We start from the raw sequence: 26950 nt of genomic DNA, 5'->3' as shown, positions 1-26950 counted from the left end.
TTATAAGGAAAATGTTGGCCTTAAACACATTTTTCTAATGTCTGTGTAACTGTCAAGTACATGTATGTTTAATGAAGTACTTTACTGCACCTTTGACCTGAGTGTGTGTTGTCCTCAGGAACCACTGACATTAGCTTCATTGACCCCGTGGTTATTGGCAGAAATGCCTTCAGTGTTACTAATGACTTTGTGAGTGGACTATTTGGCTACATCCAGGGCGTGCTCTGCGCAGTCTTGGATGTCATACTGGACACGCTAAAAGGTACACAGTCTGCCAAGACATCACCTGATACAATGCACACACTGCAGGTTTCCCAGACTTCACGAAGGATTGTTTTATTTTCTCTATTATTTTCTCTGTTGGTTAGATATCCAGCATACCTTGGGATTTAGCCCCGTGTCAGTTTTTAAGTCAGCAGTAGAAATCACCAAAGAGCAGACAAACCTGCTTGCGAGCTACATCTCCTCAACACTGATTGGTGAACAAGGTCTGTTTTAGCCTACGTCATTATCAGAAAATTGGTTACATGTTATCCTTAGGGCAGCTAAGCTGATTTTCTAAATAAAGACAAAGCAGCTTTTATTCACTGTCTGGTGTTTTTCATTTTCAGGAATCATGCCTGAAGTGTCCATTGACCCAATGAAAGTTGTTGAAGATGCTGTGTCAGAGCTCACAGACAAGAAGGATTTGCTCTTAGCTTACATGTCAAGCATGATTGTTGGTGATCAGGGTATGGCTATTAGTATTAGATGTTCAGTACTATTAATTAGGAAATATTAAAAATCCATCTGCTAAATATTTTCTATGTTTCAGGGGAACCTGTCACCACCCCAGGTGTAAATGTAGTAACAGAAAAAGGTTTCTGCTCTAATCCACTCAGAAATATTCTGATAAACATTTATGATTGGCAGGTTTTCACAAAATGTCTTTGTTTCTTTTAGATGAAGCTGTACCTTCCCCATCTGATATCAATTTAGTAAGAAGGAAAGGTAATGACAGTATTTCTTCTGTTTTCCATTGCAGTAATACAGAAAAGGAAATATTACATTAAAAAAAAAGAAGCTAAGTGTCTTTTTCCATGTGTTAATACAGGGAAATTTCTGCCTCCATTTGAAAAAGGTAAGAAAATATCTTCGTTAAAGACATTTAAAATGTGCTTTTAAACTTGCGCAATGTGTGTTGCAAGCAACTAGACTGCATAGATTTTTTGATTTTTGTTTGTTTCTTGCATGTTTGTACAGACTTGTGTTTTTCAAGGGACATTATTCAATCTGTTTTCAAGTCTGCCTCATGGTATGCCTTACTGTTCAGTGTAACCCTGAAGATCTATGAAACTGCGTGCCACTGTGTTTGAAAAATACTCGATTTGTACTCATTACATTATAGCATGGACAAACATGCATCATATCTGTTCTTCATTCTGTTATTCTAATTGTCATTAAGCTGCTACATTGTTATGGATTGGTTTACTTCATTCCTCCCTTTCTTTGTCACACTGACCATTTGTTGTAATATTTTACAGAACTTCGCAGTGATATGTCTTGACTCAGTCATCATGTTTTTCTGTGTAACATTGTGCATGACCATGTGTGTCCTTCAGACTTGCATTCCTTTGTTGCTCTTTCTCGCATTTTTTGTGCCACTGACTGGTTGCCTCCTGTTTTTGACCATTTACACTGTTGTCATATGTATATCCTTGGATCGTCCGGACTGGATTGCATGTGTTTTTGTATACTTTTTACCTGTGCATGTAACTATTAAACACACCACATGTTGCAAAGATAGCATTCACAATACTTTTACACTGTATTTACCATTGTAGCCAGTTTTGATACATCATGTTCCTTTGGTCCTGTGGTTTTATATAAACGATTTGATCCAGCCAGCTCCTTCATTAAGATCATCACGGCACTGTAGCCTAATTTGATCAAGTACTCTGCTGTAATGAGTGGCTAAACATATAGCTCAGCTGCAGTTTGTACCAGCTACTTCAGGAAGTTACAAGGCATTTAAAAAACACTTTAAAAGAAGCTAAATAGAAAAGAAACGAGATATAAAATAATTCCTGCTTCAATTTATGAAGCAATTTTAAAAATCCACTAACTGCAATCTGTGGTGTATTCATGCTGTAATGTTGCTATGATTTTGCACCATTAAAATCACCCTATAAAGAAATGAAGATCACATAAGAGGGATGATAAGGTTCGTAATACAGTTACAGAGATCATGCGTGCTGCCAAAGATGAAGCTGCTCCTGCTGCAGAGATAAAAGAAGACTCCGAGATGGCACCCACTGAAGCAGATGTGACAGAGGAAGATGATGGTATTCACATGATTTTTGTTTCTTTCTTTTTTTTTAAGTCACATTAATTAAGTTAAAAACAGACACTAAATTTATTGCTATCACATCACTAGCAAGACACACTGAAGAATCAGAACTGAGACCATCACTGAAGGAGGAGGAAAAGCTTGATGATGACACCAAGGAGGAGGAAGAGGAAATTGGAGAGGGTGATGATGACGAAGTTCAAATAAAGGATAATGCAGAACAATTAATAAAAGAAAAAGAGAATAAAGAGGTGATAGAAGGAGGAGGTGATGGTAGAGGTGAAGACCAAGAAAAGAGAGACACAAAGACAGATGAATTTGCGATAATTGTAAATGATGAAGTGATACAGCACAAAGGGGTGGTAGAAGATGAAGAGGTGCAGGAGACAAAAACCAAAGACATTTTGGTAGAAGATGATGAGGAGAGCAAAACTGAAGAAACTATTGTGGATAAACATGAGAAAACAAAAACTGAAGACATTTTTGACCAGGCCAGAACTGACGATGCTTCAGCTAGTAGAACATGAGGAGGTAGAAGAAGAGGCCAAAACTGAAGATGATTTGGCAAAACATGAGGAGGAAGAAGAAGCCAAAACTGAAGATTATTTGGTAGACCATGAGGAGGAAGAAGAGGAAGCCAAAACTGAGGATTATTTAATAGAGCATGAGAAGAAGAGGGAAGCCAAAACTGAGATTATTTGGTTAGAACATGAGGGGAAGAAGAGGAAGAAGCCAAAACTGGAGATTATTTAATAGAGCAGGAGTTGAGGAAGAAGAGGCCAAAACTGAGGATGATTTGGTAGAACATTGAGGGAGGAAGAAGAAAAGCCAAAAACGGAGATGATTTGCAACATGAGAAGAGGAAGAAGAACCCAAAAAACTGAAGATTATTGGTAGAACATGAGGAGGAAGAGAGGAAGCCAAAACTGGAGATTATTTAATAGAGCAGGAGGAGAGAGGAAAGCCAAAACTGAAGATGGATTGGGTTAGAACATTTGGAGGAGGAAGAAGAAAGAAAAGCCAAAAACTGGAGAATTATTAATAAGAGCATTGAGGAGGAGAAGAAGAAGCCAACAACTGAAGATGATTTGGTAGAACATGAGGGAAGAGGAAGAAGCCAAACTGAAGATTGATTTGGAGTAGGTAGAACATTGAGGAAGAGGGAAGAAGAACCCAAAACTGAAGATTGGGATTTGAAAAAATAGAACATTGAGGAGGGGAAGAAGAAGAAGCCAAAACTGGGGAGATTATTAATAGAGCATGAGGAGAGGAAGAAGAAAGCCAAAACTGCAAGATGATTTGGTAGAACCATGAGGAGGAAGAAGAAGAAGCCAAAACTGGAGATTATTTAATAGAGGCATGAGGAGGAGGAAGAGAAGCCAAACTGAAGATGATTTGGTAGAACATGAGGAAGAGGAAGAAGCCAAAACTGAAGAATTATTTGTAGAATATGAGGAAGAGAAGAAGCAAAACTGAGGATGATTTGCGGTTAGAACATGAGGAAGAGGAAGAAGCCAAAACTGAAGATTATTTGGTAGAATATGAGGAAGAGGAAGAGAAGCCAAAACTGAGGATGATTTGGTAGAACATGAGGAAGAGGGAAGAAGCCAAAACTGAAGATTATTTGGTAGAATATGAGGAAGAAGAAGAAGAAGCCAAAACTGGAGATGATTTGGCAGAACATGAGGAAGAGGAAGAAGAAGCCAAAACTGAAGATTATTTGGTAGAACATGAGGAGGAAGAAGAGGAAGCCAAAACTGAGGATTATTTAATAGAGCATGAGGAAGAAGAGGAAGCCAAAACTGAAGATTATTTGGTAGAACATGAGGAGGAAGAAGAGGAAGAAGCCAAAACTGGAGATTATTTAATAGAGCATGAGGAGGAGGAAGAAGAAGCCAAAACTGAAGATGATTTGGTAGAACATGAGGAAGAGGAAGAAGCCAAAACTGAAGATGATTTGGTAGAACATGAGGAAGAGGAAGAAGAACCCAAAACTGAAGATGATTTGGTAGAACATGAGGAGGAGGAAGAAGAAGAAGCCAAAACTGGAGATTATTTAATAGAGCATGAGGAGGAGGAAGAAGAAGCCAAAACTGAAGATGATTTGGTAGAACATGAGGAGGAAGAAGAAGAAGCCAAAACTGGAGATTATTTAATAGAGCATGAGGAGGAGGAAGAAGAAGCCAAAACTGAAGATGATTTGGTAGAACATGAGGAAGAGGAAGAAGCCAAAACTGAAGATTATTTGGTAGAATATGAGGAAGAGGAAGAAGCCAAAACTGAGGATGATTTGGTAGAACATGAGGAAGAGGAAGAAGCCAAAACTGAAGATTATTTGGTAGAATATGAGGAAGAAGAAGAAGCCAAAACTGAGGATGATTTTGTAGAACATGAGGAAGAGGATGAAGCCAAAACTGAAGATTATTTGGTAGAATATGAGGAAGAGGAAGAAGAAGCCAAAACTGAGGATGATTTGGTAGAACATGAGGAAGAGGAATCCAAGACTCGTGATATTTTGGCAGGATATGAAGAGGAAGATAGTGAGCTTCCCAGTATTTTGGTAGAAGCTGAGACGGAGGCAGAGGAAATTAAAACTGAATACATTTTTGAAGATCAAGAAGAGACTAAAATCAGAGACGAGGAAGAGGAGGAGAAAAATGAAGACGTAGTAGAATATGAGGATAGTGGGGAGAAGGGGCCAGAAGAACCTATTGTATTAGAACAGGAAGAGACCAACACTGAAGAGCCATCAATGACACACCTTAAAATACTGTTATCTGAGAAAATCAGTAATGACAGCGCTGTACCTGAATCTGCTGATGGTGAGGAGGAAGAGAAAGAAACTTTTTTTCCTGTTTACGAGGAGGATAAATACTCCAACATCCTTGATGATCATGATGAAAATAACAACAACAGCGAAAGCAGAAAGACTGAACCTAAACGAAAGAGGAAGGCCGATGTTACCCTTGAGAGATTTGGAGGACTCAAATTGTCTCACAAAGCAGAAGGCCACAACAAATATGAAAAAGGTACTAAACTCTTCCCCTCACATATTTGTCATCATGTTTTTCATTATGAGGCTATGAAAATACATGATGCATGTATTAAGTAATGTTGTGTTTTATGTGGAATGGCAGTGTTAATTTACATGCTCTTTGAATAGTTGGTAATGACAGGACTAAAGTTATTCAGACCTAACATGTAATGTGCTGAATGATTCATTTAACTTTTTTTTAATTTTTAATGTTTAATATTTTATGTCACAGTTTTTCTTCTTTGGGCTAAAAATGTGTGAATGTTTTTTCTAACTTTTTGAAACATCAAGTATTGGAAGAGTATTTTATGCCACGTATTTTTCTTTTTATAATTGTCTTAGAAAATCACTATTAGTAGTATTACTAATGAAGATATGGTAATAATAGATATTTAAAAATACACCATAAACATACCCAATGTTACATACCATATATATAAGAAAAAAAAAAAAAAAAGTATTTGGCACAAATTTGTAATTTGTCTGCAATTATTTGAAAAATACCCTGCCTGCAATTACATTTGTTCAACTTTATATTTAAGCTTGTAACAGATATTTAAGCCAATATAAGTAACATAATGAAGTAAATGCAGAATAAACACAAAGAATGTATGCTTAAATTCAAAGAGATTTTTAATAGTCATTGTCAATCTAACACAGATTATCTCCTAACAATAGAAATATAAATAACAAAATGTAACACTTTAATGCTGAATTTCAAAAGGGTGCACAAAAGTCAATATTTAAAACACAAAAAGACAGCTGAAAACCCAGAGTGGTGAACATTATTCTCTCCAAAGCAGCAATTTGGCTTAGTCCTTTACACTCAGCCAGTTATTGAGGCAGACTATTTTGTTGACATCATCTGAAGACAAAGAAGCACTCCTCTTTTGAATGATGTGACCTGAGAGTGAGAATAATCTCTCACAAGGCACTGTGGTTGCAGGGGTTGACAGGTATTTGCATGCAATAGGTGCCAGCCTGGCATGTGCTCCTTCTCTCTTTAACCACCACTGTAGTGGACACTCCTCTATGTCTATTTTGGGCTCTGCTTTGTACCGATCCAGACAGCGATCTATAGAGTCTTCCTCTTCCTCTGAATCTGAATCTGAAGAACCCAGCAAGCAGATGGCGATCTTTCTCTTTTTTGGTGATGGTTCCTCTGTTGTCTGAGCAGATGGTTGGTGTGCATGCGTCTCTGCCATCACAAGGTCATGTAATGAAGCCCACACCTCTCTTCTTTCATCTTTGGAAACACACTTAAGGTCTTTAAACCTGGGATCAAGGGCAGTAGCGATCTTCAGCCATGTCAGATTGATGCTGTCCCTCCGCTGAGCTAGGTCTGTGGTAAAAACCTTCTTAAACCTCAAAACGTAGACTGCGTCATCATCTGAGAGCTCCATAACCCTGAACAAATAACACAAGGCTGGCAACACCACGGAGCAGGAGACATACTGCCTCCCCCCCAGCAGTTCGGTCACATATCTGCAATAGAAAGAACAAAAGTTGTAAACAAGCCTATATTTTTATATTAATCACACAGAGACAAACTCACAGAGGTGGAGGGGGAGAACATACCTGAAGACGGAGCTAGAACACAGAACACAAAGGTAGACGCCCACACACACATGATAAACAAAATGATTTACCTGCAAGGTTCAAGTAGTTCCTCCAGCTTTTGCAGTATGTCAAACTCCTGGTCGGTCAACATAGTCACCATGCTGTTTTGCTGAGCCAGGATGGTGGTCAGCACAGATTTGTTTCTCTGGATCCGCTTGATCATCTCTAGGGTGGAATTCCATCTTGTTGGAACGTCCCGAACAAGTGGTTCTGTTTTTTGTCCATGTGCAACTTGCTGTTCCTTTAATTCCTGAGCGTTCGCTGGACTCTGCTTAAAATGTCCAACAACCTTGCGACATTTGGCCAGAACCCTTTCAAATTCACTGTCGTTAAGAGAAACTGTGATCGTTCTTTGCAGAATGTGGGCCGTGCAGGGCATGTGTTCAAATGGAAGTAGTCTGGCGGCTGCAACCATGTTACGAGCACTGTCGGTGCCAAACGTGGTTAACTTGTCCTTAATTTTCCATTCATTTGCAACACTCAGAAAATGGTCAGCACACGCCTCAGCACACTGTCGCTCTTCAGTTTTACTCACTGTTAGTGCAAACGATTGTAGTGTCCAGTCGTTATCAATAAAATGCGCCGTGACGCCAGAGTAGTTATCGTTGTTCACCGAAGTCCAGCGATCTCCTGTGAGAGCGACATTCCTTACTTGCACAAGCTTGCTGGACCGCTGATCCCTCTGGTCCTCATACAAAGTGTGCAGTCTCGACACGATGGTTCCTCTCGAGGGAAGATTATAACGCACGTCTCCTGATGCAACGCGAATGACTTCTCTCAGTCCATCATCTTCTACTATGCTAACTGGTCGGCAGTTTTTAGCTATCCAAACAACCAAAGAATTGGTTAGCTTTTCACTCACATGTTTTGTTATCCGTCCACGAGCACCATAATCCTGAGGCGTAGATTGGCAAGATCCCGTAGAGGTGGATTCTGGGTGTTTTGCTCTCAGGTGATAGCACAGAGACGAATTGCTTCTGTGGTACCTGAATTCAGCTTTGCAAATTGTGCACGTTACTTTCGTTTTGTCCAACAAGCCGTTAGGCAACTTCTTAAAGTAAAACTTCCCCCCCAAAAGCCCGTCCTTATCCATTGTTGCGTGTTTGCTTATAATAGCGTGGTAACACTTCTTCTTCGTCTAATTATTTCCGGCAGGCAAAACGCCAGAATAGCACAATGCTGCCCCCTCCTTCAGAGCTGCCGATGAGTTAAAAGGTCTTGTATTACAGGGGGAAACTGCGTTATTATTTTTTTTTAACGCGTTAAACATTTCACATTAATCTCAAAAAATTAACTCGTTAATTTTGACAGCACTAATATGTACAGGTAATCTTCTGTATATGAGCATATGTCCTAGAGTGGGTTTCATTAAGATCCCATAGAAGTATTTTGTGTGCCCAATCAATTTTCAGGCAGACACACAGTGATAAAGTTGTACATTTCCAAAACATCAGGCTGATTACTTTTAACAGTATGACGACGATATTGTGGCGTGTTTGTAATCATAGTTTTTTTTTAACACTGTGATGCTTCTAGTGCTTTTGCAAGCATGATTATTTGTCATGTTAACTGTATTACAAGTCCAGAAATTAATTATTGTATGCTGAATATTTTTGAATATTTCTGTATGCTGTATTTCTGTATATCTAATATACTTTAGTTCTGAAAGAAGCAAAGGAAAGACATGCAATAGAAGAAGTTAAAGATGGCATTATTAAAGGTACATTTTTTGAAACTGTGCATGTCTTTGATTTTTCTCAGCTTATTTTTTTCTAATATTAAATTGTAAATATTTGTGCCAATTTGCCACGGATAATCTTGTGAGGATGCATTGCTGCTTACAGATCTCAAAGCTGCAGCCCCTGTGATGGAGAAGAAAAAAGATAAGGAAGCCAAAGAGTTTGAAACAGTAGCAATAAAACCAAAAGAAGTAAAACTAAAGGAGAAGCCCGAAGTTGACACAAAACGTCTTAAACTGAAAGAAAAGAAGCCCAAAGGTAATAACGTTATATTTTGAAATTACAAAATACTGTTCAGAAGTATAAATAGACTTACAAAATATGAAAAATAAATACAAAATATATACAACCAGTACAAATGTATACCAGTAACTTCTCCACACAAATGATATTCCCTACAGAATATATTAAACTGACACCTAAATTGTTGCTTTTAGAAGAAGAGCCAGTAAAGAAGCTGCTCAGAAAAGATGTAAAAGAACTGCCCAAAGAAAAGAAAAAAGATGTCAAACCTAAAGATGAGAGGGAAGTGAAAGAACCTCCCAAAGGAAAGGACGAGGCGAAAAAACCAATTCACGCAGAGGTCAAAGCAACAAAACCACCTAAGAAGGAAACAGATCTCAAGAAGATTTCCAAAGAAAGGAAGAGGGTAATGAAACCAGCGACAGAAGAGGAACAAGTCAAAAAACCTCCAAAAGAAGAAAAGGAAATCAAGAAAACACCTAAAAAAGAGAAAGAATTAATTAAAGCTACCAGAGAAGTTAAAGAGGAAAAGGAACCAATAAGACAAATAAAGGAACTCAAGAAATCACCCAAAGAAGATAAAAAGATCAGAATACTAGAAAAAATAGAGACAAAAGTAACCCAACATCCTAAAGATGAGAAGAAACCACCTACAGTAAAGACAGAACTTAAGAAACTTCCTGAACAAGACAAAGACTTGAAGAAATCTCCCAAAGAAGAGAAGGAGAGAAAACGTCTTAAAGAAGAGGAAAAATCTCCCAAACAAGAGAAAAAAGTTAAGAAACCTGTCAAAGAAGAGAAGAAAGAGGAGAAACCTCTTAAAGAAGAGAAACCTGAGAAGGAACATCTCAGAAAAGAGAAGGACAAGAAGAAACCTCTCAAAAAAGAGAAGGAAGAGAAGAAACCTCTTAAGGAAGAAAAAGAAGAGAAGAAACCTCTCAAAAAAGAGAAGGAAGAGGACAAACCTCTCAAAAAGGAGGAGAAACCTCTCAAAGAAGAAAAGGAAGAGAAGAAAACTCCCAAAAAAGAGAAGGAAGAGAAGAAACCTCTTAAGGAAGAGAAACATGAGAAGGAACATCTTAAAAAAGAGAAGGAAAAGAAGAAACCTCTTAAGGAAGAAAAGGAAGATAAGAAACCTCTTAAGGAAGAGAAACATGAGAAGGAACATCTCAGAAAAGAGAAGGAAAAGAAGAAACCTCTTAAGGAAGAAAAGGAAGAGAAGAAACCTCTTAAGGAAGAGAAACCTGAGAAGGAACATCTCAGAAAAGAGAAGGAAGAGAAGAAACCTCTTAAAGAAGAAAAGGAAGATAAGAAACCTCTTAAGGAAGAGAAACATGAGAAGGAACATCTCAGAAAAGAGAAGGAAGAGAAGAAACCTCTTGAAGGAGAAAAGGAAGAGAAGAAACCTCTTAAGGAAGAGAAACATGAGAAGGAACATCTCAGAAAAGAGAAGGAAGAGAAGAAACCTCTTGAAGGAGAAAAGGAAGAGAAGAAACCTCTTAAGGAAGAGAAACATGAGAAGGAACATCTCAGAAAAGAGAAGGAAGATAAGAAACCTCTTGAAGGAGAAAAGGAAGAGAAGAAACATCTTAAGGAAGAGAAACATGAGAAGGAGCATCTCAGAAAAGAGAAGGAAGAGAAGAAACCTCTTAAAGAAGAAAAGGAAGACAAGAAACCTCTCAAAAGGGAGAAGGAAGAGAAGAAACCTCTTAAAGAAGAGAAACCTGAGAAGGAACATCTCAGAAAAGAGAAAGAAGAGAAGAAACATCTTAAGGAAGAAAAGGACGAGACGAAACCTCTCAAAAAAGAGGAGAAACCTCTCAAAGAAGAAAAGGAAGAGAAGAAACCTCTTAAGGAAGAGAAACCTGAGAAGGAACATCTCAGAAAAGAGAAGGAAGAGGAGAAACCTCTTAAGGAAGAGAAACCTGAGAAGAAACCTATCAGAAAAGAGAAGGAAGAGAAGAAACATCGCAGAAAAGAGAAGGAAGAGAAGAAACCTCTTAAGGAAGAAAAGGAAGAGACAAAACCTCTCAAAAAAGAGAAGAAAGAGGACAAACCTCTCAAAAAGGAAGAGAAGAAACCTCTCAAAAAAGAGAAGGAAGAGGAGAAACTTCTTAAGGAAGAAAAGGAAGAGAAGAAACCTCCCAAAAAAGAGAAGGAAGAGAAGAAACCTCTTAAGGAAGAGAAACCTGAGAAGGAACATCTCAGAAAAGAGAAGGAAGAGAAGAAACCTCTTAAGGAAGAGAAACCCGAGAAGGAACCTCTCAGAAAAGAGAAGGAAGAGAAGAAACCTCTTAAGGAAGAGAAACCTGAGAAGGAACATCTCAAAAAGGAGAAGGAAGAGAAGAAACCTCTTAAGGAAGAGAAACCTGAGAAGGAACATCTTGAAAAAGAGAAGGAAGAGAAGAAACATCTTAAGGAAGAAAAGGAAGAGAAGAAACCTCTCAGAAAAGAGAAGGAAGAGAAGAAACCTCTTAAGGAAGAAAAGGAAGAGAAGAAACCTCTTAAAGAAGAGAAACTTGAGAAGGAACATCTTAAAAAAGAGAAGAAGCCTCTTAAGGAAGAAAAGGAAGAGAAGAAACCTCTCATAAAAGAGAAGGAAGAGAAGAAACCTCTTAAGGAAGAAAGGGAAGAGAAGAAACCTCTTAAAGAAGAGAAACCTGAGAAGGAACATCTTAAAAAAGAGAAGAAACCTCTTAAGGAAGAAAAGGAAGAGAAGAAACCTCTCAGAAAAGAGAAGGAAGAGAAGAAACCTCTTAAGGAAGAAAAGGAAGAGAAGAAACCTCTCATAAAAGAGAAGGAAGAGAAGAAACCTCTCAGAAAAGAGAAGGAAGAGAAGAAGCCTCTTAAGGAAGAAAAGGAAGAGAAGAAACCTCTCATAAAAGAGAAGGAAGAGAAGAAACCTCTCAGAAAAGAGAAGGAAGAGAAGAAACCTCTTAAGGAAGAAAGGGAAGAGAAGAAACCTCTTAAAGAAGAGAAACCTGAGAAGGAACATCTTAAAAAAGAGAAGAAACCTCTTAAGGAAGAAAAGGAAGAGAAGAAACCTCTCAGAAAAGAGAAGGAAGAGAAGAAACCTCTTAAGGAAGAAAAGGAAGAGAAGAAACCTCTCATAAAAGAGAAGGAAGAGAAGAAACCTCTCAGAAAAGAGAAGGAAGAGAAGAAGCCTCTTAAGGAAGAAAAGGAAGAGAAGAAACCTCTCATAAAAGAGAAGGAAGAGAAGAAACCTCTTAAGGAAGAAAGGGAAGAGAAGAAACCTCTTAAAGAAGAGAAACCTGAGAAGGAACATCTTAAAAAAGAGAAGAAACCTCTTAAGGAAGAAAAGGAAGAGAAGAAACCTCTCAGAAAAGAGAAGGAAGAGAAGAAACCTCTTAAGGAAGAGAAACCTGAGAAGGAACATCTTAAAAAAGAGAAGGAAGAGAAGAAACCTCTTAAGGAAGAAAATGAAGAGAAGAAACCTCTCAGGAAAGAGAAGGAAGAGAAGAAACCTCTTAAAGAAGAAAAGGGAGAGAAGAAACCTCTCAAAGAAGAGAAACCTGAGAAGGAACATCTTAAAAAAGAGAAGGAAGAGAAGAAACCTCTTAAGGAAGAAAAGGAAGAGAAGAAACCTCTCAGAAAAGAGAAGGAAGAGAAGAAACCTCTTAAAGAAGAAAAGGACGAGACGAAACCACTCAAAAGGGAGAAGGAAGAGAAGAAACCTCTTAAGGAAGAGAAACCTGAGAAGAAACCTCTCAGAAAAGAGAAGGAAGAGAAGAAACCTCTTAAAGAAGAGAAACCTGAGAAGGAACATCTTAAAAAAGAGAAGGAAGAGAAGAAACCTCTTAAGGAAGAAAAGGAAGAGAAGAAACCTCTCAGAAAAGAGAAGGAAGAGAAGGAACCTCTTAAAGAAGAAAAGGACGAGACAAAACCTCTCAAAAGGGAGAAGGAAGAGAAGAAACCTCTTAAGGAAGAGAAACCTGAGAAGAAACCTCTCAGAAAAGAGAAGGAAGAGAAGAAACCTCTTAAAGAAGAGAAACCTGAGAAGGAACATCTTAAAAAAGAGAAGGAAGAGAAGAAACCTCTTAAGGAAGAAAAGGAAGAGAAGAAACCTCTCAGAAAAGAGAAGGAAGAGAAGAAACCTCTTAAGGAAGAAAAGGAAGAGAAGAAACCTCTCAGAAAAGAGAAGGAAGAGAAGAAACATCTTAAAGAAGAAAAGGAAGAGAAGAAACCTCTCAAAGAAGAGAAACCTGAGAAGGAACATCTCAGAAAAGAGAAGGAAGAGAAGAAACCTCTCAAAGAAGAAAAGGAAGAGAAGAAACCTCTCAGAAAAGAGACGGAAGAGAAGAAACCTCTCAGAAAAGAGAAGGAAGATAAGAAACCTCTTAAGGAAGACAAACCTGAGATAGAACATCTTAAAAAAGAGAAGGAAGAGAAGAAACCTCCTAAGGAAGAAGAAAAGAAGAAACCTTTAATAAAACCCATTGAAGAAAAAGAAATTAGCCATCCTTCAAAAGAGAAGAAACTACCTGAGAAAGGAGTCACGAGACTGCCCAAAGACATTAAGAAACCATTCAAAGAGGACAAGGAACCTCCTAAAGAAGCGATAGAAATTGGGAAATCTCCTAAAGAAGAAAAAGTAGAGGTTCCTCCCAAAAAAGAGAAAGAAGTGAAGAAACCCTCTAAGGCTAAAACACCACATATAGAGGAGAAAAAAGTCACCCACCCTCCAAAAGTAGAAAAAGAGGAAAAGGAACCACCGCTAAAAGAAGAAGAGACAAAAACTCTTAAAGAAGAGAAAGAAGTTAAGAAATCTAAGGAAGTACCTTCCGAAGATGAGACGGAGAAGAAACAACCAAGAGAAGAGAAACATTTCAAAGAACAAAAGAAATCCCTTAAAGATGAGAAAGCAGAGAAAAAATTACACAAAGAAAAGGCAGTCTTAAAAACATCTAAGGAAGAGATGGTTGAGAAAGTAGAGAAGGAGGTGAAGACCACAGAACCAAAAGAAGTAACAAAACCTCCAAAGGAAAAGAAAGAAGTGAAAAAACCCTCAAAGGATGACAAAGAAGAAATAAAACCATCCATGGAGGAGAAAGAAATTAAACCTATAAGAGAACAAAAGGAAAAAGAAGTTAAGGAACAATCTAAAGATGAGGTTCCATCCAAGGAAGCAAGGGGAGAAATACTTCATCCAAGGAAAGAAAAGGAATCAAGAAAGCCTTTGAAAGAAACAAAAGATCAAGAAAAACCACCCAAAGATGCTGAGCAAGTAAAGAAGATTTCAGAAGAGCCAGAAAAGATCATCAAAGAGAAGAAACCAACAGCAGAAATTTCTAAAGAGGTGAAAGAGGACATAAAGAAAGAGAGACCTTCTAAAGAAAGGGCAGTACCAAAGGAGTCAGCAAAGGAAAAACAAGTAGTTAAAGAACCAACAAAACCTTCTAGAGAGGATGAAAAAGAACCAAAGAAGCCTATCAAAGAAGAAAGAGAACTGAAGAAGCTCCCCAAAGAACCTGTCGAAAAGAAACCTTCCAAAGAAAAGAAAGAGGAGATTCACAAAATAGAAAAAGTTAAAAAGCCTTCCAAAGAGGAGAAAGAACCTGTGAAAAAAAGAATCACAAAGACAGGTACATGTACAGTACAGAGGTTTTATTTTCATAATGTAAAGATCCACAACACTATTTCCTCTGATTGGCTGCCCCTCAGAAACAAAAGATTTGAACAGTGAGAAAGAGGATATTAAGGATATCATGTCTCTATCGAAGAAAAAGAAAAAACTCATTTGACTCATTACAGTAAATATCTTTAAAACGTTGTTTGTTCTTTTGGATGAATGTTGTTGACCCGTAAGAAGAATAGTGATGTATAGTTTTCATAACAATATAATATTTAGATGCATTTATTTTGTGGGGAATATAATTAATCCGTTTTCTAAAAATGTTTAAAGCAGCTTTTCCTTTTTCCTTTAGAGCCCAAAAAGCCTGTAAGAGGAATTAAAATTGTCAAGAAGGAGGTTGCATCTGTTCTTAAGAAGGAACATCTCAATGTTACAAAAGCAGGTGAGACTATGCTGGACTATTGGTTAATATATGTAAGGCATGAATCACCGCATTTTCTTGTTTTCTCTGCAATGTGTAAGTCAAAGCTATTCTGAGGGAGATATAATGCCTCATTGATTTTTCAAGTCATTCAAGAAATACATTTAAGCATGTTCTAATTCGTACTTTGTTTGCTGACACTGACAGTGTAATGCCTAATGAGAAAAGATTTTCATGCGGAATATAAAAAAATTAAAAGAAAGTGTTAATGCATAAGCAACAATCTTTAGAAATCGATGTCTTATTTTCCACTAGAAGCAGCTCCGAAGGAGCCTAAGAAGGAGCCAACGCTAAAAGTAAAGCCTACACCTGTAAAACCAGGTAAGGTAAATATGATGATGGAGTTGAAACACTGAAAATTAAACTCAAACAACACGCCAAATCTAAACATATTTTCATATTAGAGCATAAAGGTAGCACTAGTAAATAAAAGAGGTAATGCTGCTAAGCTATTACAGTCTCTGCAGCACTTTACTGATATTTTATTTGTCTGTTGCTCAGTTTAATAAATTATATGGAGCAGTATACTTAATTACTAGCAAATTACATATTCTTATCAATTCCTGTGTTATTTTCTGATTTTAGATGCTGAGGTTACAAAAGAAAGAGTAAAACGAGCTCCTTCAGAGAAGGGTAAATATACTTACCTTTATGACAGTGTCAAGACTTAAAGGCAGAAGAGTCACAGGTCTATGGAATTAAGTGGACACTACTACTGACACCTGCTAACTCTTATGGAGAATGTTCCTGTGCATCCGTTTTATGAATATCACTAACAATTACGTTCCAGATGTTTTAAAATCTGAACTGTAAAAATAACCAATCAAAGCCAGAGTTATGGTAAGTTTATGCACTTGTGTTGTGTCACAGAAGCACCAAAGAAAAAGGCTAAAGCACATCCTGCAAAGAAAGGTAATGTTCACATATTACATTGATAATCTTCTGATCACCAAAAGATAAAATGATTGCATTATCCTGCTGTTAAAAAATGTATTTTTCATATACAGAAGCTGTTGCTCCAAAAGAAAAGCCCAAACCAGCGATCTTGGCTAAAGGTAGGTGTGGTGCATATTTTGATGCACAAAGAAACACCAACTTAACTATACAGGCTGCATGCAAATCTCACAAATAGTTGTTTTTTTCTTGACAGAACAACAAGGTACTGCTAGAAATGCCTCACTGGTGAAAGAGAGGGTTAAAATTGTGCCTATGAAGAAAGGTAATCTACTTTTATTTTATGTTACACTGATTTCAGATTTTTGCATCCCACTGTTCCTAATGATATTCTCCGTAACCTGATGTCTGTTCTTTGTTCATCAGTGGTCAAGATGCCAAAAGAGAAAGTCAGAGCTGTCTCTGCAAAGACAAGTACGTACAGTATATCATGTCAATGTCAAAGATCAAAATTTTAATAACATGAAAGAGGTCTGGATGTCATACTGAGCATCACGTTCTGTGTTTTTAACATCAGCTGAGGTTTCAAAACAGAAGCTCAAACCAGTTGTAACCAAGAAAGGTAAGAAACAGTTATCATTGAGTTTCAGTATTGTCCTGTCTTTCTCCCCTGAGCCTGGTCCTGCTGGATATTTCATCCTCTTAAAAGCAAGTTTTTCCTTCCCACTGTCGCCAAAGCACTTGCTAATAGGGGGTCATCGGATTGTTAGGGTTTGTTTTCTTTGTATTATTGTTGGGTCTTTACCTTACAGTATAAAGCACTCTGATCCAGCTGTTATTGTGATTTGGGGCTGTATTAATTAAACTGAACTGAATTATTGTGTAGCGCTGAACCTAAAATTTCTTTACTTAGAGCCAGCTCCAGTTAAGACAAAACCAGCCCCAGCTAAAGGTAAGCTGATGCTAACCTTTCCTTTAAATAGTTTTTGAAAGTAATCAAGCTTTTGATTTTCACACTCTTTTCTCTGTCACAGAGGCAGAAGCACCACACAAAAATGTTACTCTAACAAAGGAGAGGGTGAAGGTGGTGCCACTGAAGAAAGGTGCATCTCTTTGTTTAAGCAGCTGTTCTTGTGTGATTACCACCATGCACTGTTATTATGTTGTTGTTGTTGTTTTTTTATATATATTTTTACAATTATTGAATACTTTCTGAATGTTTCCAAACATAACCTGCCAACTTTTTTCCTCTCTGTTAGTGCCTGTAACTCCGAAAGTAAGAGCCAAACCAGAACCAACCAAAAAAGGTAAAAATAGTGACTGAACATTTTACTAGTCAAATAGTATCTACCAATACTAATACTAATTCCAATACATAGATTTAGAACTTAACAATGTTTTTGAATGTGAAGTTTTTGTATTTCTATGCACGTTTTTGTATTTTTTTTATACAGCATCATAGTTTGGAATAATCACCTGTGACTGTAATAATAGAAACCAGATTATTGTCCTCTGCAGTAAACTGGACCTTATGTTTTCTGTTGCTATTGTTTAGAAGCTGAGGTTCTTAAGAAGAAGAAAGCTGAGCCAGTGACTCCCAAAAAAGGTATCCTTTTAGCTTTTCACCTCTTTCACAGGTCTTATTTTTCTTTTAATTATCTAACATGTATAACAGCAGTATTTCAGTGGTTTCTCACCTTTTTATAAATATAATTCAAGTTAATTGGAGCATTTATTATTCTAGCAGCTGTTACCAAGACAAAACCATCACCTGCTGAAAAGAAGAAAGGTATACAGCAGAATCGTGTGTTGTTTTGCTGTAGAAACATCACACGCAGCACTGTGCTGATATTAATTCGGTCATGTTCAACCCACGTCACATCACGACTGATTCGCTGACATGTAGCTGCTGACGATATGCTTCGCTGACACATGATAATGACCCAACTAAAAATGCTCAAAGTATCATAATCTGCTTTTATTTTGCTTAAATTATTATGTTACCGCTGAGTTTTGTCCTTTTCAAGTTGGTCATTTTCATGTTTCAGCATTCTTCAATACATGCTTGATTGACAAACTAAGTATGAATGCTGTGTCACAGTGTCTTATTTTCTGCAAGACTGAACCTAAAATTTCTTTACTTAGAGCCAGCTCCCATTAAGACAAAACCAACCCCAGCTAAAGGTAAGAGCAGACTTAACTTTGTTAATCATAATTTTAAAATGTACTCAGGCTTTTGATTTTCATACTCATTTATCTTTGACAGAAGCACCACACAAAAATGTTACTCTAACAAAGGAGAAGGTGAAGGTGGTGCCACTGAAGAAAGGTGCATCTCTTTGTTTAAGCAGCTGTTCTTGTGTGTTTTTATACCAACTTTCTAAGTTCAGAATACTTTCTCAATGTTTCCAAACTCAAACATTTTTCCCCTCTGTTAGTGCCTTTGACACTGAAAGAGAGAGTTAAACCAGAACCAACCAAAAAAGGTAGAAACAGTCATATATGAGAACATTTTGTATTCAATTTTAATTATTTATCTACAGTACTGTGCAAAGGTGTTAAGCCGCCACTCATTTCTATATATTTTGCTTCCAAAGAACCAGACTATTATGGAACTTTTTTTTAAGTCCTGTGTCTTTTCCCCTCACCCCCAACCGGTCAAAGGGGATGACCCTTTGACCGGTCCAGCTGAGCCTGGTTCTGCTGGAGGTTTCTTCCTGTTAAAAGGGTTTTTTTCCTTCCCACTGTCACCAAAGTGCTTGCTCATAGGGGGTCATCTGATTGTTGGGGTTTTCTCTGTTTTCTCTGTATCATTGTTGGGTCTTTACCTTACAATATAAAGAGCCTTGACACAACTGTGGTTGTGATTTGGCGCTATATGAATAAGTACATTGAATTGAATAAAAAGGCACCTTACTCAACTTAACTCCAGGGTTGACTCAATGTTACGGCTACACATATCAGACAATTTGGCAAATTATCTTTAGATCCTTTGCTTTCGATCAACCAGAACACCCGTATAGGTGCTGGAAACTTTATTAATGGTCTGGTGTAAAAACAAATCATTTGTTCTAATTTTTTTAGTTAAATCTACAAAGAAAAAAGTTAAAAAAAAATAAAAAATAAAAGCACAGTACTCTAGATTTTAACAGTCAGACTTTAAACAGCATTTTATTGTCTTTAAAACAGTTTTTGGTTGTTGTTTTGGATGACTGATGTGGACCTGTAAGAAAAATTCATTAGCATTAGCTGTACTCACACAGAAGGAAACCTACATTGAGCCTAAAAGGGAAATGGACTTATAGGCTTTATTTGTTTTGTGGAGGATAAAAATGTTTCCTTTTCACTTCAGATGCCAAAAAGCCTGTAAGAGGAATTAAAATTGTCAAGAAGGAGGTTGCATCTGTTCTTAAAAAGGAACAGCTCGATGTTACAAAAGCAGGTGAGACTATGCTGGAATACTGTTTAATGTAAGGCATGAGACACCACATTGTCTCGTTTTCTCTGCAATGTGTAAGTTAATGGTTGACGATATAGTGTCTCATTGATTTTTCAAGTCATTCAAGAAATACATTTAAGCATGTTCTAATACACACTTTGTTTGCTGACACTGACAATGTAATGCCGAATGAGCCTAAAGACTTTCATGAGGGATATAAAAAAATCAAAATAAAATTTTAATTCATAAGCAACAATCTTTAGAAATCAATGTCTTATTTTCCACCAGAAGCAGCTCCCAAGGAACCTAAGAAGGAGCCAACGCTAAAAGTAAAGCCTACACCTGTAAAACCAGGTAAGGTAAATATGATGATGGAGTTGAAATCAATGCCCAAAATCTAATAAAAGTCAATATAAAGAGCCTTGATGCATCTGTGGTTGTGATTTGGTGCTATATGAATAAATAAACTGAATTGAATAAAAAGGCGTTGTGGCTTCACATAACAGACAACTTGGCAAAACATCTCTAAATCCTTTGCTTTTGATCAACCAGGAGACCTGTAGAGGTGCTGGAAACTTTATTACTAGTCTGTTGTAAATTAAATCATATCCTCTACAAAAAGTGCGAAAAATAACACAGCACAGTATCTAGATTTTAACAGTCAGACTTTTAATAACATGAAAGAGAATTTGAATTTTATACTGAACATGAGGTTCTGTGTTTTTAACATCAGCTGAGGTTTCAAAACAGAAGCTCAAGCCAGTTCCAATCAAGAAAGGTAAGAAATAGTTATCATTGAGTTTCATTGTGTCTCTGTAACACTGAACCTAAAATTTCTTTACTTAGAACAAGTTACAGCTAAGCCAAAAATGTGTTCAAGCTTTTGATTTTCACACAATTTTCTCTGTCACACAAAAATATTTTTCTGAATGTGAAGTTCTGTTGCTATTATTTGTTTAGAAGCTGAGGTTCTTAAGAAGAAGAAAGCTGAGCCAGTGACTCCCAAAAAAGGTATCCTTTTAGCTTTTCACCTCTTTCACAGGTCTTATTTTTCCTTTAATTATCTAACATGTATAACAGCAGTATTTCAGTGGTTTCTCACCTTTTTATAAATATAATTCAAGTTAATTGGAGCATTTATTATTCTAGCAGCTGTTACCAAGACAAAACCATCACCTGCTGAAAAGAAGAAAGGTATACAGCAGAATCGTGTGTTGTTTTGCTGTAGAAACATCACACGCAGCACTGTGCTGATATTAATTCGGTCATGTTCAACCCACGTCACATCACGACTGATTCGCTGACATGTAGCTGCTTCGCTGCCATGTGATAATGACCCAAGTAAAAATGCTCAAAGTACCATAATCTGCTTTTATTTTGATTAAGTTATTATGTTACTGCTGAGTTTTGTCCTTTTCAAGTTGGTCATTTTCATGTTTCAGCATTCCTCAATACATGATTAATCAATAGATTGAGTTTATGCACTGTGTTGCTTTAGTTTTGCAATTAGCTATCAGTGATAACAGTCATCACTCTTCTCATATGACCTCTTTTCTTCCCTTTCTCTTTAGAAGCTGAGGCTAAGCCAGTTACTGCTAAGAAAGGTGAATTGCTTACAATCCATGGTTATTATTTATTAAAGTGAATTATTATTAACACTTTCATGCTGTTTTTTTTTATCAGAGCCAGAGGTTACAAAGGAAAAACTGAAACCAGCTCTTGAAAAGAAAGGTATATGTTTGATTTAAACTCTTTAAATAGTCACATATTCTATTTCTGTTATAGATCATACACACTCTATACTGTTTAAGTAGTTCTTTAAAAAAAAAGTTGAAAATGTTATTTTTCCCTGTTTTACAGCTCCTAAAGCAGAGGTCGAAGCAAAGAAGGAAAAGATTAAATCCCTTCTAAAGACAAAAGGTAGACTGCCATTGTCATCTGCATGTAGATGCTTTTTATTATGTAGTACCATTAGAAAACTATCACAAAATAATGATAATGGTGTAGATAAACACTGATTATCTTTACATATCATACCTTTTTGTTTTATTACTCAGAGCCAAAAGTACCAGAGGTAAAAGCAAAACCAGCTGTAAAAAAAGGTAATTTATAAAACTCTTTGGTGTTATGGGCAACAAGTAGAATCATTGTTTTGTTCTTTAAAGACTGAGCAAAGACTTATCTAGGAATCCTCTATAGAAGAAATCTACCAGTGGATTAGATTTAATGTGCAAAAACAGATCGTTGGCTCTATCGCAGCCACATGGACCCCCGAATACTCCACAAAGTCAGAAGCAAACCAAAGAAAAGTAATTTCTACTAAGGAAAAGGAATGTTTTGTATAATTAAAATTACATAATAGGCCTATTTCATATCTGAAAAGATGACAAAACAAACTAAAAATGTGTTCTGGCTGTTTGTAGAATGGACTAAATCAGTAATTTAAAAAAATAATTGAAGCTTTCACACTGCAGAAAGTGGTTTGAGCTGCTATAAGTATTGTTTAAAAGTAAGCTAATTGTGGCTTCTGCAGTAAAATTCTTCAGGTTGATTGCTAAAATCTGACCAAAGTTGTTCTTTTACAGAACTGGAAACACCTAAAGAAAAGGCCAGGCCTGCTGCAGTAAAGAAAGGTACAGTGCAAAGTTTTACACTTTATTTATGACACTGTGGGTACAGGGCTTTACGGCTACGTGTAATGTCAGGATACTGTCACAAATTTGAGATTTTCCGATGTCTTAAATACACTAAAATACTTCCAACTGTATGATTTATCGATTGCATTTTTGTCCCTGATGGCACAGCCATGTTGAGGGAAAAGACCAAACCAGCCCACGTGAAGAAAGGTATATGTGGTGCTTCAGTGCAGGCAGCACTTCATACTTCATGTAACCATCAGTGGTAATCTGATTACAACATGAAGGCCCCTCTAAATGTAGATAAGTAACTTAGAGGGGAAACAGCTAGTTTGCTTATAAAAATTAAGTAACCGTTAAACACGCTGCTGCTGATAGTTGAGAAGATTTTCTTGCTGGGTGTGAAATAGTCAACCAGACATCTAAGTAAAGAGCTTCAAATGAAAATCCTAAATTAGCAAAGATTATAGGCAACTGAATGGCCAGCAAGGAAATGATCTCAAAGTTATTTAATCTGCCATCAATAAAATATTTATAGGTTGATGTAAAAAAAAAAATGCTTCACAGTAATTTTTACACAAAGCATGCATGCAGGTAATTAGCACAAATCTGAGAATGTACTGCCACTTTCTAATAAGGCCTCATACATAAAGGATTTGTAGGTTGTAACTACTAACTTAATCATGAATAAATATTTTCTAAATAATTTCTTTAAAAATGATTTATGAGCTATGCTTGGAGAACACAGAGTCTGAGAAATCTGGCTGTTGATGTATTTCGTTATAATTCTGTTATGACAGTTGACAAAACGTTATCAAAATCTGTAGTTAAACTATAAAACCAAGCAGATTTTCATCTATATCACACGTGGCTCTTTTTTTTTATTAATTGCGAATTTAAAAAGCCACGTTTTCACAACCTAGCGCTCCCAAGTTGTTGTTGTTTTTTTTTTAAATATATGCTGTCACCAGACCAACAGACACTTTATTAGATACACTTTGCCAGTACCATATTAAGCTCCACTTAAGTGCAGCCCCAGACTCAGTAAGGTGCTGGAAACACTCCTCAAAGATTTTGGTTGACGTGTTAGCATAACAGTTGCTGCAGTTTTGTCAGCTGTACATCAATGATTTAAATCTCCCATTCCACTACATCCTGAAAGTTGTTTATTGGATTGAGATCTGGTGGTTATGGTGGCCGTTTGAGTACAGTGAACTCATTGTCAAGATCTGAGCTTTGTAACATGGCAAGTTGACCTGCTGGAAGTAGCAGACGGTGGGCAGATGGGCAGACGGTGGTCATAAAGAGATGGACATGGTCAGTAACAATACTTAGGTAGGCTGTGCCATTTAGGCAATGTCCAGTTGGTACTAAAGTGAAAATATCTCCAATACGATTACACAAGCAGCAGCCCATTCTTCTCCATTCTGGTCCTGGTTTGAACTCCAGAAGGTTATCTGCCTATATGTCTAAATTGCTGCCTTGTGATTGGATGATTAGATATTTGCTTTAATGAGCAGCTGGACGGATGTACCTAATGAATTGAGAGTGTATATACCAAGCAGTAGCACATTATAAATCTTAAAGGTTACTTTATTAGAAAGTGGTTCTTCATTTAACATTTTTCTCTGAGCTTACTGGGCATCACTTTTCATTCTGCGCATTTGCTTTTCATAAGCGTTTTTAAGTCATTCAGTTGCATTACAACTGCAAAAAAAGAGCCCTCTACCCTTTACTGAAATTTTCAAATCACTTATTTTAAAGCTTCACCTTTTTCTTCCCTCCAGTAATTTTTATGCATAAATGTTGTGTATTTCATGCCTGTTTGTGTTTGCTTCACATTTGTGAAACAGAGCCTCGTGTTTTAAAAGAAAAGATAAAGCCCATTGCAACAAAGAAAGGTATGCAGTCAGCTTGGAGAAACTAAAATAAATGTAGAACACGCAGTCACTATTACTGAGTTGAAACTGCTGTTTGATTAATTAGTGAACAGGGTGAAAATAATCCGCGACTATCTTAATATTCAGATGTTTCTCAAGCGAAATATGTTTACACAAAATTCACAAACATTTTCCTTTTAAAAAAGAAAAATGTTGTGTTTTCTTTTTGAGAGAAAACACATTTAAATTATTCATGTAATAATAAATTTTTATGTCAAATACATTCAAATTAAACACTTGAGAAAAAGTGTTTGACTTTTTTATGTCTTGCTGCCTTTTACAGAGGACAGGGTTCTCAAAGAGATACAAGAGCCTGCAAAGAAAGGTTTGATTGTGACGCCCTTCATTTCTGAGTATTCAAAAAAAAAAACTACATTATAGCTTTTATTGACTGTATGCAAAACGTTTGCAGGAAAAACTGCTGAGAAGAAAGCTGATAAGGAGGAGAAAGTTAAAGGTATCACGTTGATCCTGTAATTTAGAGTCATATAACACTTTATTGATTTGTAGTTAACATTATGTTCATATTTTAACAGTGGAGCCGTCTCTATCGGACAGCTTTCTCATGGAAGGTACGTGCAGATTTTTAGAACAAAATGTTGCAGAGCGCGCAAATTTCAGGCATTTTTCTCTCCAAATGCTAAAGGAAAGGGAAGGAACATACTGTTCTTCGCTGTTTTACCTCTTTACAGATGAGCTGCCCTACTTCCAGTGTTTCTTTGTGGATGAGGACGAGGCCCAGTTTCCGTTTTACGCCTTCTCGCCGCTGCAGATTTGACACGTCAGTCTGTGGTCTGACATTTACAATTTAGTCAAATTACCGATAAGGACGAGGTCACTTCACACCCTGTACTGTTGAAACACGGGTGATGCTGTTCGCCTTCAGCAGAAATCTCTGCACAGCAGAAGACGACAGGTTATGAGATGGACCGTTATTTTTCTCTTTCCAGAATTGGTTGAGCTCTCATACCAAATACATGCAGTCAGTGTCATTCCTTTTCTTTTCTTTTCTTTTTTTAATATTTTTTTAAGTAATAATTTCTTTTGCATATTTTAAATAGAGCAATTTACTATTTCACTTCTATGGATTCAAAGCCTTTAATATATTTACAGCTTACTTTATTTTCTCATAAAAGGTCCAGAAAATGGTGCAGTATTTTTAAAGTAGCTACAAAGTGTAGAGTAGTTTACACTGTGAGGTTAACAGGGTACAAAACTGCCACAGTTGCTACTCCAAGACAGACCTTCTTAGCCCACATTTACTTGAACAGTGGTTTGCGTTGTAATTGTACATCTCTGTGGCGTCTTTCTTGATCATGTTGCTCATCCCACCCTTTATAGCACTTGTTCATGATTCATTCTCAGTTTCCTATTGTTCTTCCCAAATGGAGACACAACAGATATCATATCATTACTGAATGACTTTTTTACCTTTTATTTTTGTTTTATGCATCAAAAGGAATGACCATGCACTGTATATGAGAGCTCCCAATCTTGCTACCTGAAACATTTAAAGTCTTATCAAACTGTACCATCTGGATATCTGCACCAGCTCCTCGTTATTATATTGGTGCTAGTAAGAGGCATTGCCTAAAATCTCAGAATGAGGATTGAGTTCAGTTTTTGTTCCTTTCAATCTATCAAAAACATCAGCAAATCAAGCGTCAGATTTATTCTGCAAATTCCTTGATTGACCAAAATCACACTGTAGCTGACTTTGGTCACTGCTGTTGCACTGTGTGCACACAGTAGAAGCTAACGTACTGTAGAAACCTATAGAGCAGGTTCCTTTAAACAAGAATGCAATCAATATTGCCTAAATATGCTATGGCAACATTAAGATAATATTAATGACAACTGTATAATGATATCTCAGATTCATGCTGCTAAAATGCAGCATAATACAAACAGGATTTCTGTTATCTGAATATCCTTTACTTGATAATGTCTGATGAACACAAAAGCAATGTTGGCTGAGTCTAATGTCAAATTTTACATTGTTGATTGCACCGGCACACCGTGTGATCACATTATAAGTCGCTGCAGAAGGTGTCACATGTTTGGACAGGTGATCTCAGATGTAAAACATTTCTCAGTCTGCTTTTAGCAGCTACGTATGGCTACATTGTTGCATTTGCTCCATATGTTGCACAGAGAGCAGTTTTTACATCCTGTGTCGCTAATCCTGAAGCTTATATATAAATCTGCTTATCTTTTAAAATGATACCAGTGCACACTTTGTCAGTCTAGGAATAATGAAAGCTCACACTCTGCAGCTCTCAGTGAGCTCAGAGTTTAATAGCGATTCATGAACTGATGAAGTTTTGGACACTTTTTACAAAACAATTTTGATTATTGTCATTATTATTATTTATGGTACCAAAAGATAAATAAACTTGTTTAAACTGTATATTAATGACTCACGTTTACCAGGTGAACATGTGCAATACTTAGATCAGCGATCAAAGCGCATTATGTTAGTCTAATAGTCTTTTAATGGAGTATGCATGATGTGTGTGCCTTTGTTTTATGCTCTTATATTTTTATGTGGTTTCCTAATAGCGCGAACACTTGAAGACAGGAATCAGTGAATTTGATGATGTGTGCCAGTGTCACTGTATGGTGTCGCTGACATCATACACACTGTGTTAAAATGCTCTTGATGTAAATAGTTAAATATACAGAAAAACTGATTGTTTTATCCCTGATTCATTATTCCTGAAGCGGCTCTTCATCTTCAGTAAAAACCACAACGTGTATCATTTGTCACTTAATCCCTTGCGAATAGAACAATTAGGCATTAAAACATAGCAATGCAAGTGTTTTGACTTTTCTTTAAGCATACCAACATTTCTAACACAAAAATGGGCTGACGTCGTTTTTATACTGTATACTTTATGTTTAATGCATGAAGTTTTTTTGTAACTATCTAAATGAAAGTATTTCAGTATTTCACCTCAAATCGAGATAAGTATAAAGAAAGGTGTCTGTTGTGCAGTAGG

The 26950-nt window shown here is 36.8% G+C and overlaps 2 protein-coding genes across 2 annotated transcripts in view; one reads left to right on the top strand and one right to left on the bottom strand.

Annotated features, from left to right (window-relative positions):
* Nucleotides 1-26767, top strand: part of LOC113012701 (trichohyalin) — a 30768-nt gene extending 4001 nt beyond the window's left edge. The window contains exons 8-51 of the mRNA XM_026152998.1: nt 119-262; nt 369-488; nt 612-731; nt 815-859; nt 943-990; nt 1094-1120; nt 8644-8703; nt 8828-8980; nt 9160-9780; nt 10066-10930; nt 13268-14503; nt 14540-14568; nt 14911-15000; nt 15295-15360; nt 15625-15672; nt 15910-15951; nt 16047-16094; nt 16190-16258; nt 16360-16407; nt 16511-16555; nt 16847-16885; nt 16968-17036; nt 17193-17240; nt 17489-17539; nt 17678-17722; nt 18079-18117; nt 18200-18262; nt 18372-18419; nt 19286-19375; nt 19661-19726; nt 20106-20150; nt 20333-20383; nt 20522-20566; nt 20944-20976; nt 21056-21103; nt 21233-21292; nt 21430-21474; nt 21958-22005; nt 22177-22218; nt 23862-23909; nt 24232-24273; nt 24361-24405; nt 24485-24520; nt 24641-26767. Of these exons, the coding sequence (XP_026008783.1) occupies nt 119-262; nt 369-488; nt 612-731; nt 815-859; nt 943-990; nt 1094-1120; nt 8644-8703; nt 8828-8980; nt 9160-9780; nt 10066-10930; nt 13268-14503; nt 14540-14568; nt 14911-15000; nt 15295-15360; nt 15625-15672; nt 15910-15951; nt 16047-16094; nt 16190-16258; nt 16360-16407; nt 16511-16555; nt 16847-16885; nt 16968-17036; nt 17193-17240; nt 17489-17539; nt 17678-17722; nt 18079-18117; nt 18200-18262; nt 18372-18419; nt 19286-19375; nt 19661-19726; nt 20106-20150; nt 20333-20383; nt 20522-20566; nt 20944-20976; nt 21056-21103; nt 21233-21292; nt 21430-21474; nt 21958-22005; nt 22177-22218; nt 23862-23909; nt 24232-24273; nt 24361-24405; nt 24485-24520; nt 24641-24726 (5156 nt within the window). The 3' untranslated portion in view covers nt 24727-26767. The remainder of the gene's footprint in view (nt 1-118; nt 263-368; nt 489-611; nt 732-814; nt 860-942; nt 991-1093; nt 1121-8643; nt 8704-8827; nt 8981-9159; nt 9781-10065; nt 10931-13267; nt 14504-14539; nt 14569-14910; nt 15001-15294; nt 15361-15624; nt 15673-15909; nt 15952-16046; nt 16095-16189; nt 16259-16359; nt 16408-16510; nt 16556-16846; nt 16886-16967; nt 17037-17192; nt 17241-17488; nt 17540-17677; nt 17723-18078; nt 18118-18199; nt 18263-18371; nt 18420-19285; nt 19376-19660; nt 19727-20105; nt 20151-20332; nt 20384-20521; nt 20567-20943; nt 20977-21055; nt 21104-21232; nt 21293-21429; nt 21475-21957; nt 22006-22176; nt 22219-23861; nt 23910-24231; nt 24274-24360; nt 24406-24484; nt 24521-24640) is intronic.
* Nucleotides 5999-8604, bottom strand: LOC113012122 (zinc finger BED domain-containing protein 1-like). The gene is made up of 2 exons (XM_026152126.1): nt 7013-8604; nt 5999-6848 (listed from the first exon to the last, which is right to left on the bottom strand). The coding sequence occupies exons 1-2, from the start codon at nt 8074-8076 to the stop codon at nt 6176-6178; spliced, it is 1737 nt and encodes a 578-aa protein (XP_026007911.1). The 5' UTR covers nt 8077-8604; the 3' UTR covers nt 5999-6175.
* Nucleotides 26768-26950: the final 183 nt, after the last annotated feature.

This window comes from Astatotilapia calliptera, chromosome 19 (assembly GCF_900246225.1).
Source record: "Astatotilapia calliptera chromosome 19, fAstCal1.2, whole genome shotgun sequence".
In the NCBI taxonomy this organism is placed as follows: domain Eukaryota; kingdom Metazoa; phylum Chordata; class Actinopteri; order Cichliformes; family Cichlidae; genus Astatotilapia; species Astatotilapia calliptera.
The sequence above is the reverse complement of the archived record's forward strand: the minus strand, read 5'-3'. Positions and strand labels throughout refer to the sequence as shown.

Bases quoted from the DNA above. Each gene is read 5' to 3' on its own strand.
- LOC113012122 (XM_026152126.1), bottom strand. From the start codon at position 8,076: ATGGATAAGGACGGGCTTTTGGGGGGGAAGTTTTACTTTAAGAAGTTG. The intron at 6,849-7,012 runs GTAAATCATTTT...TTTCTATTGCAG, and splicing joins GAACTACTTGAACCTTGCAG to ATATGTGACCGAACTGCTGG.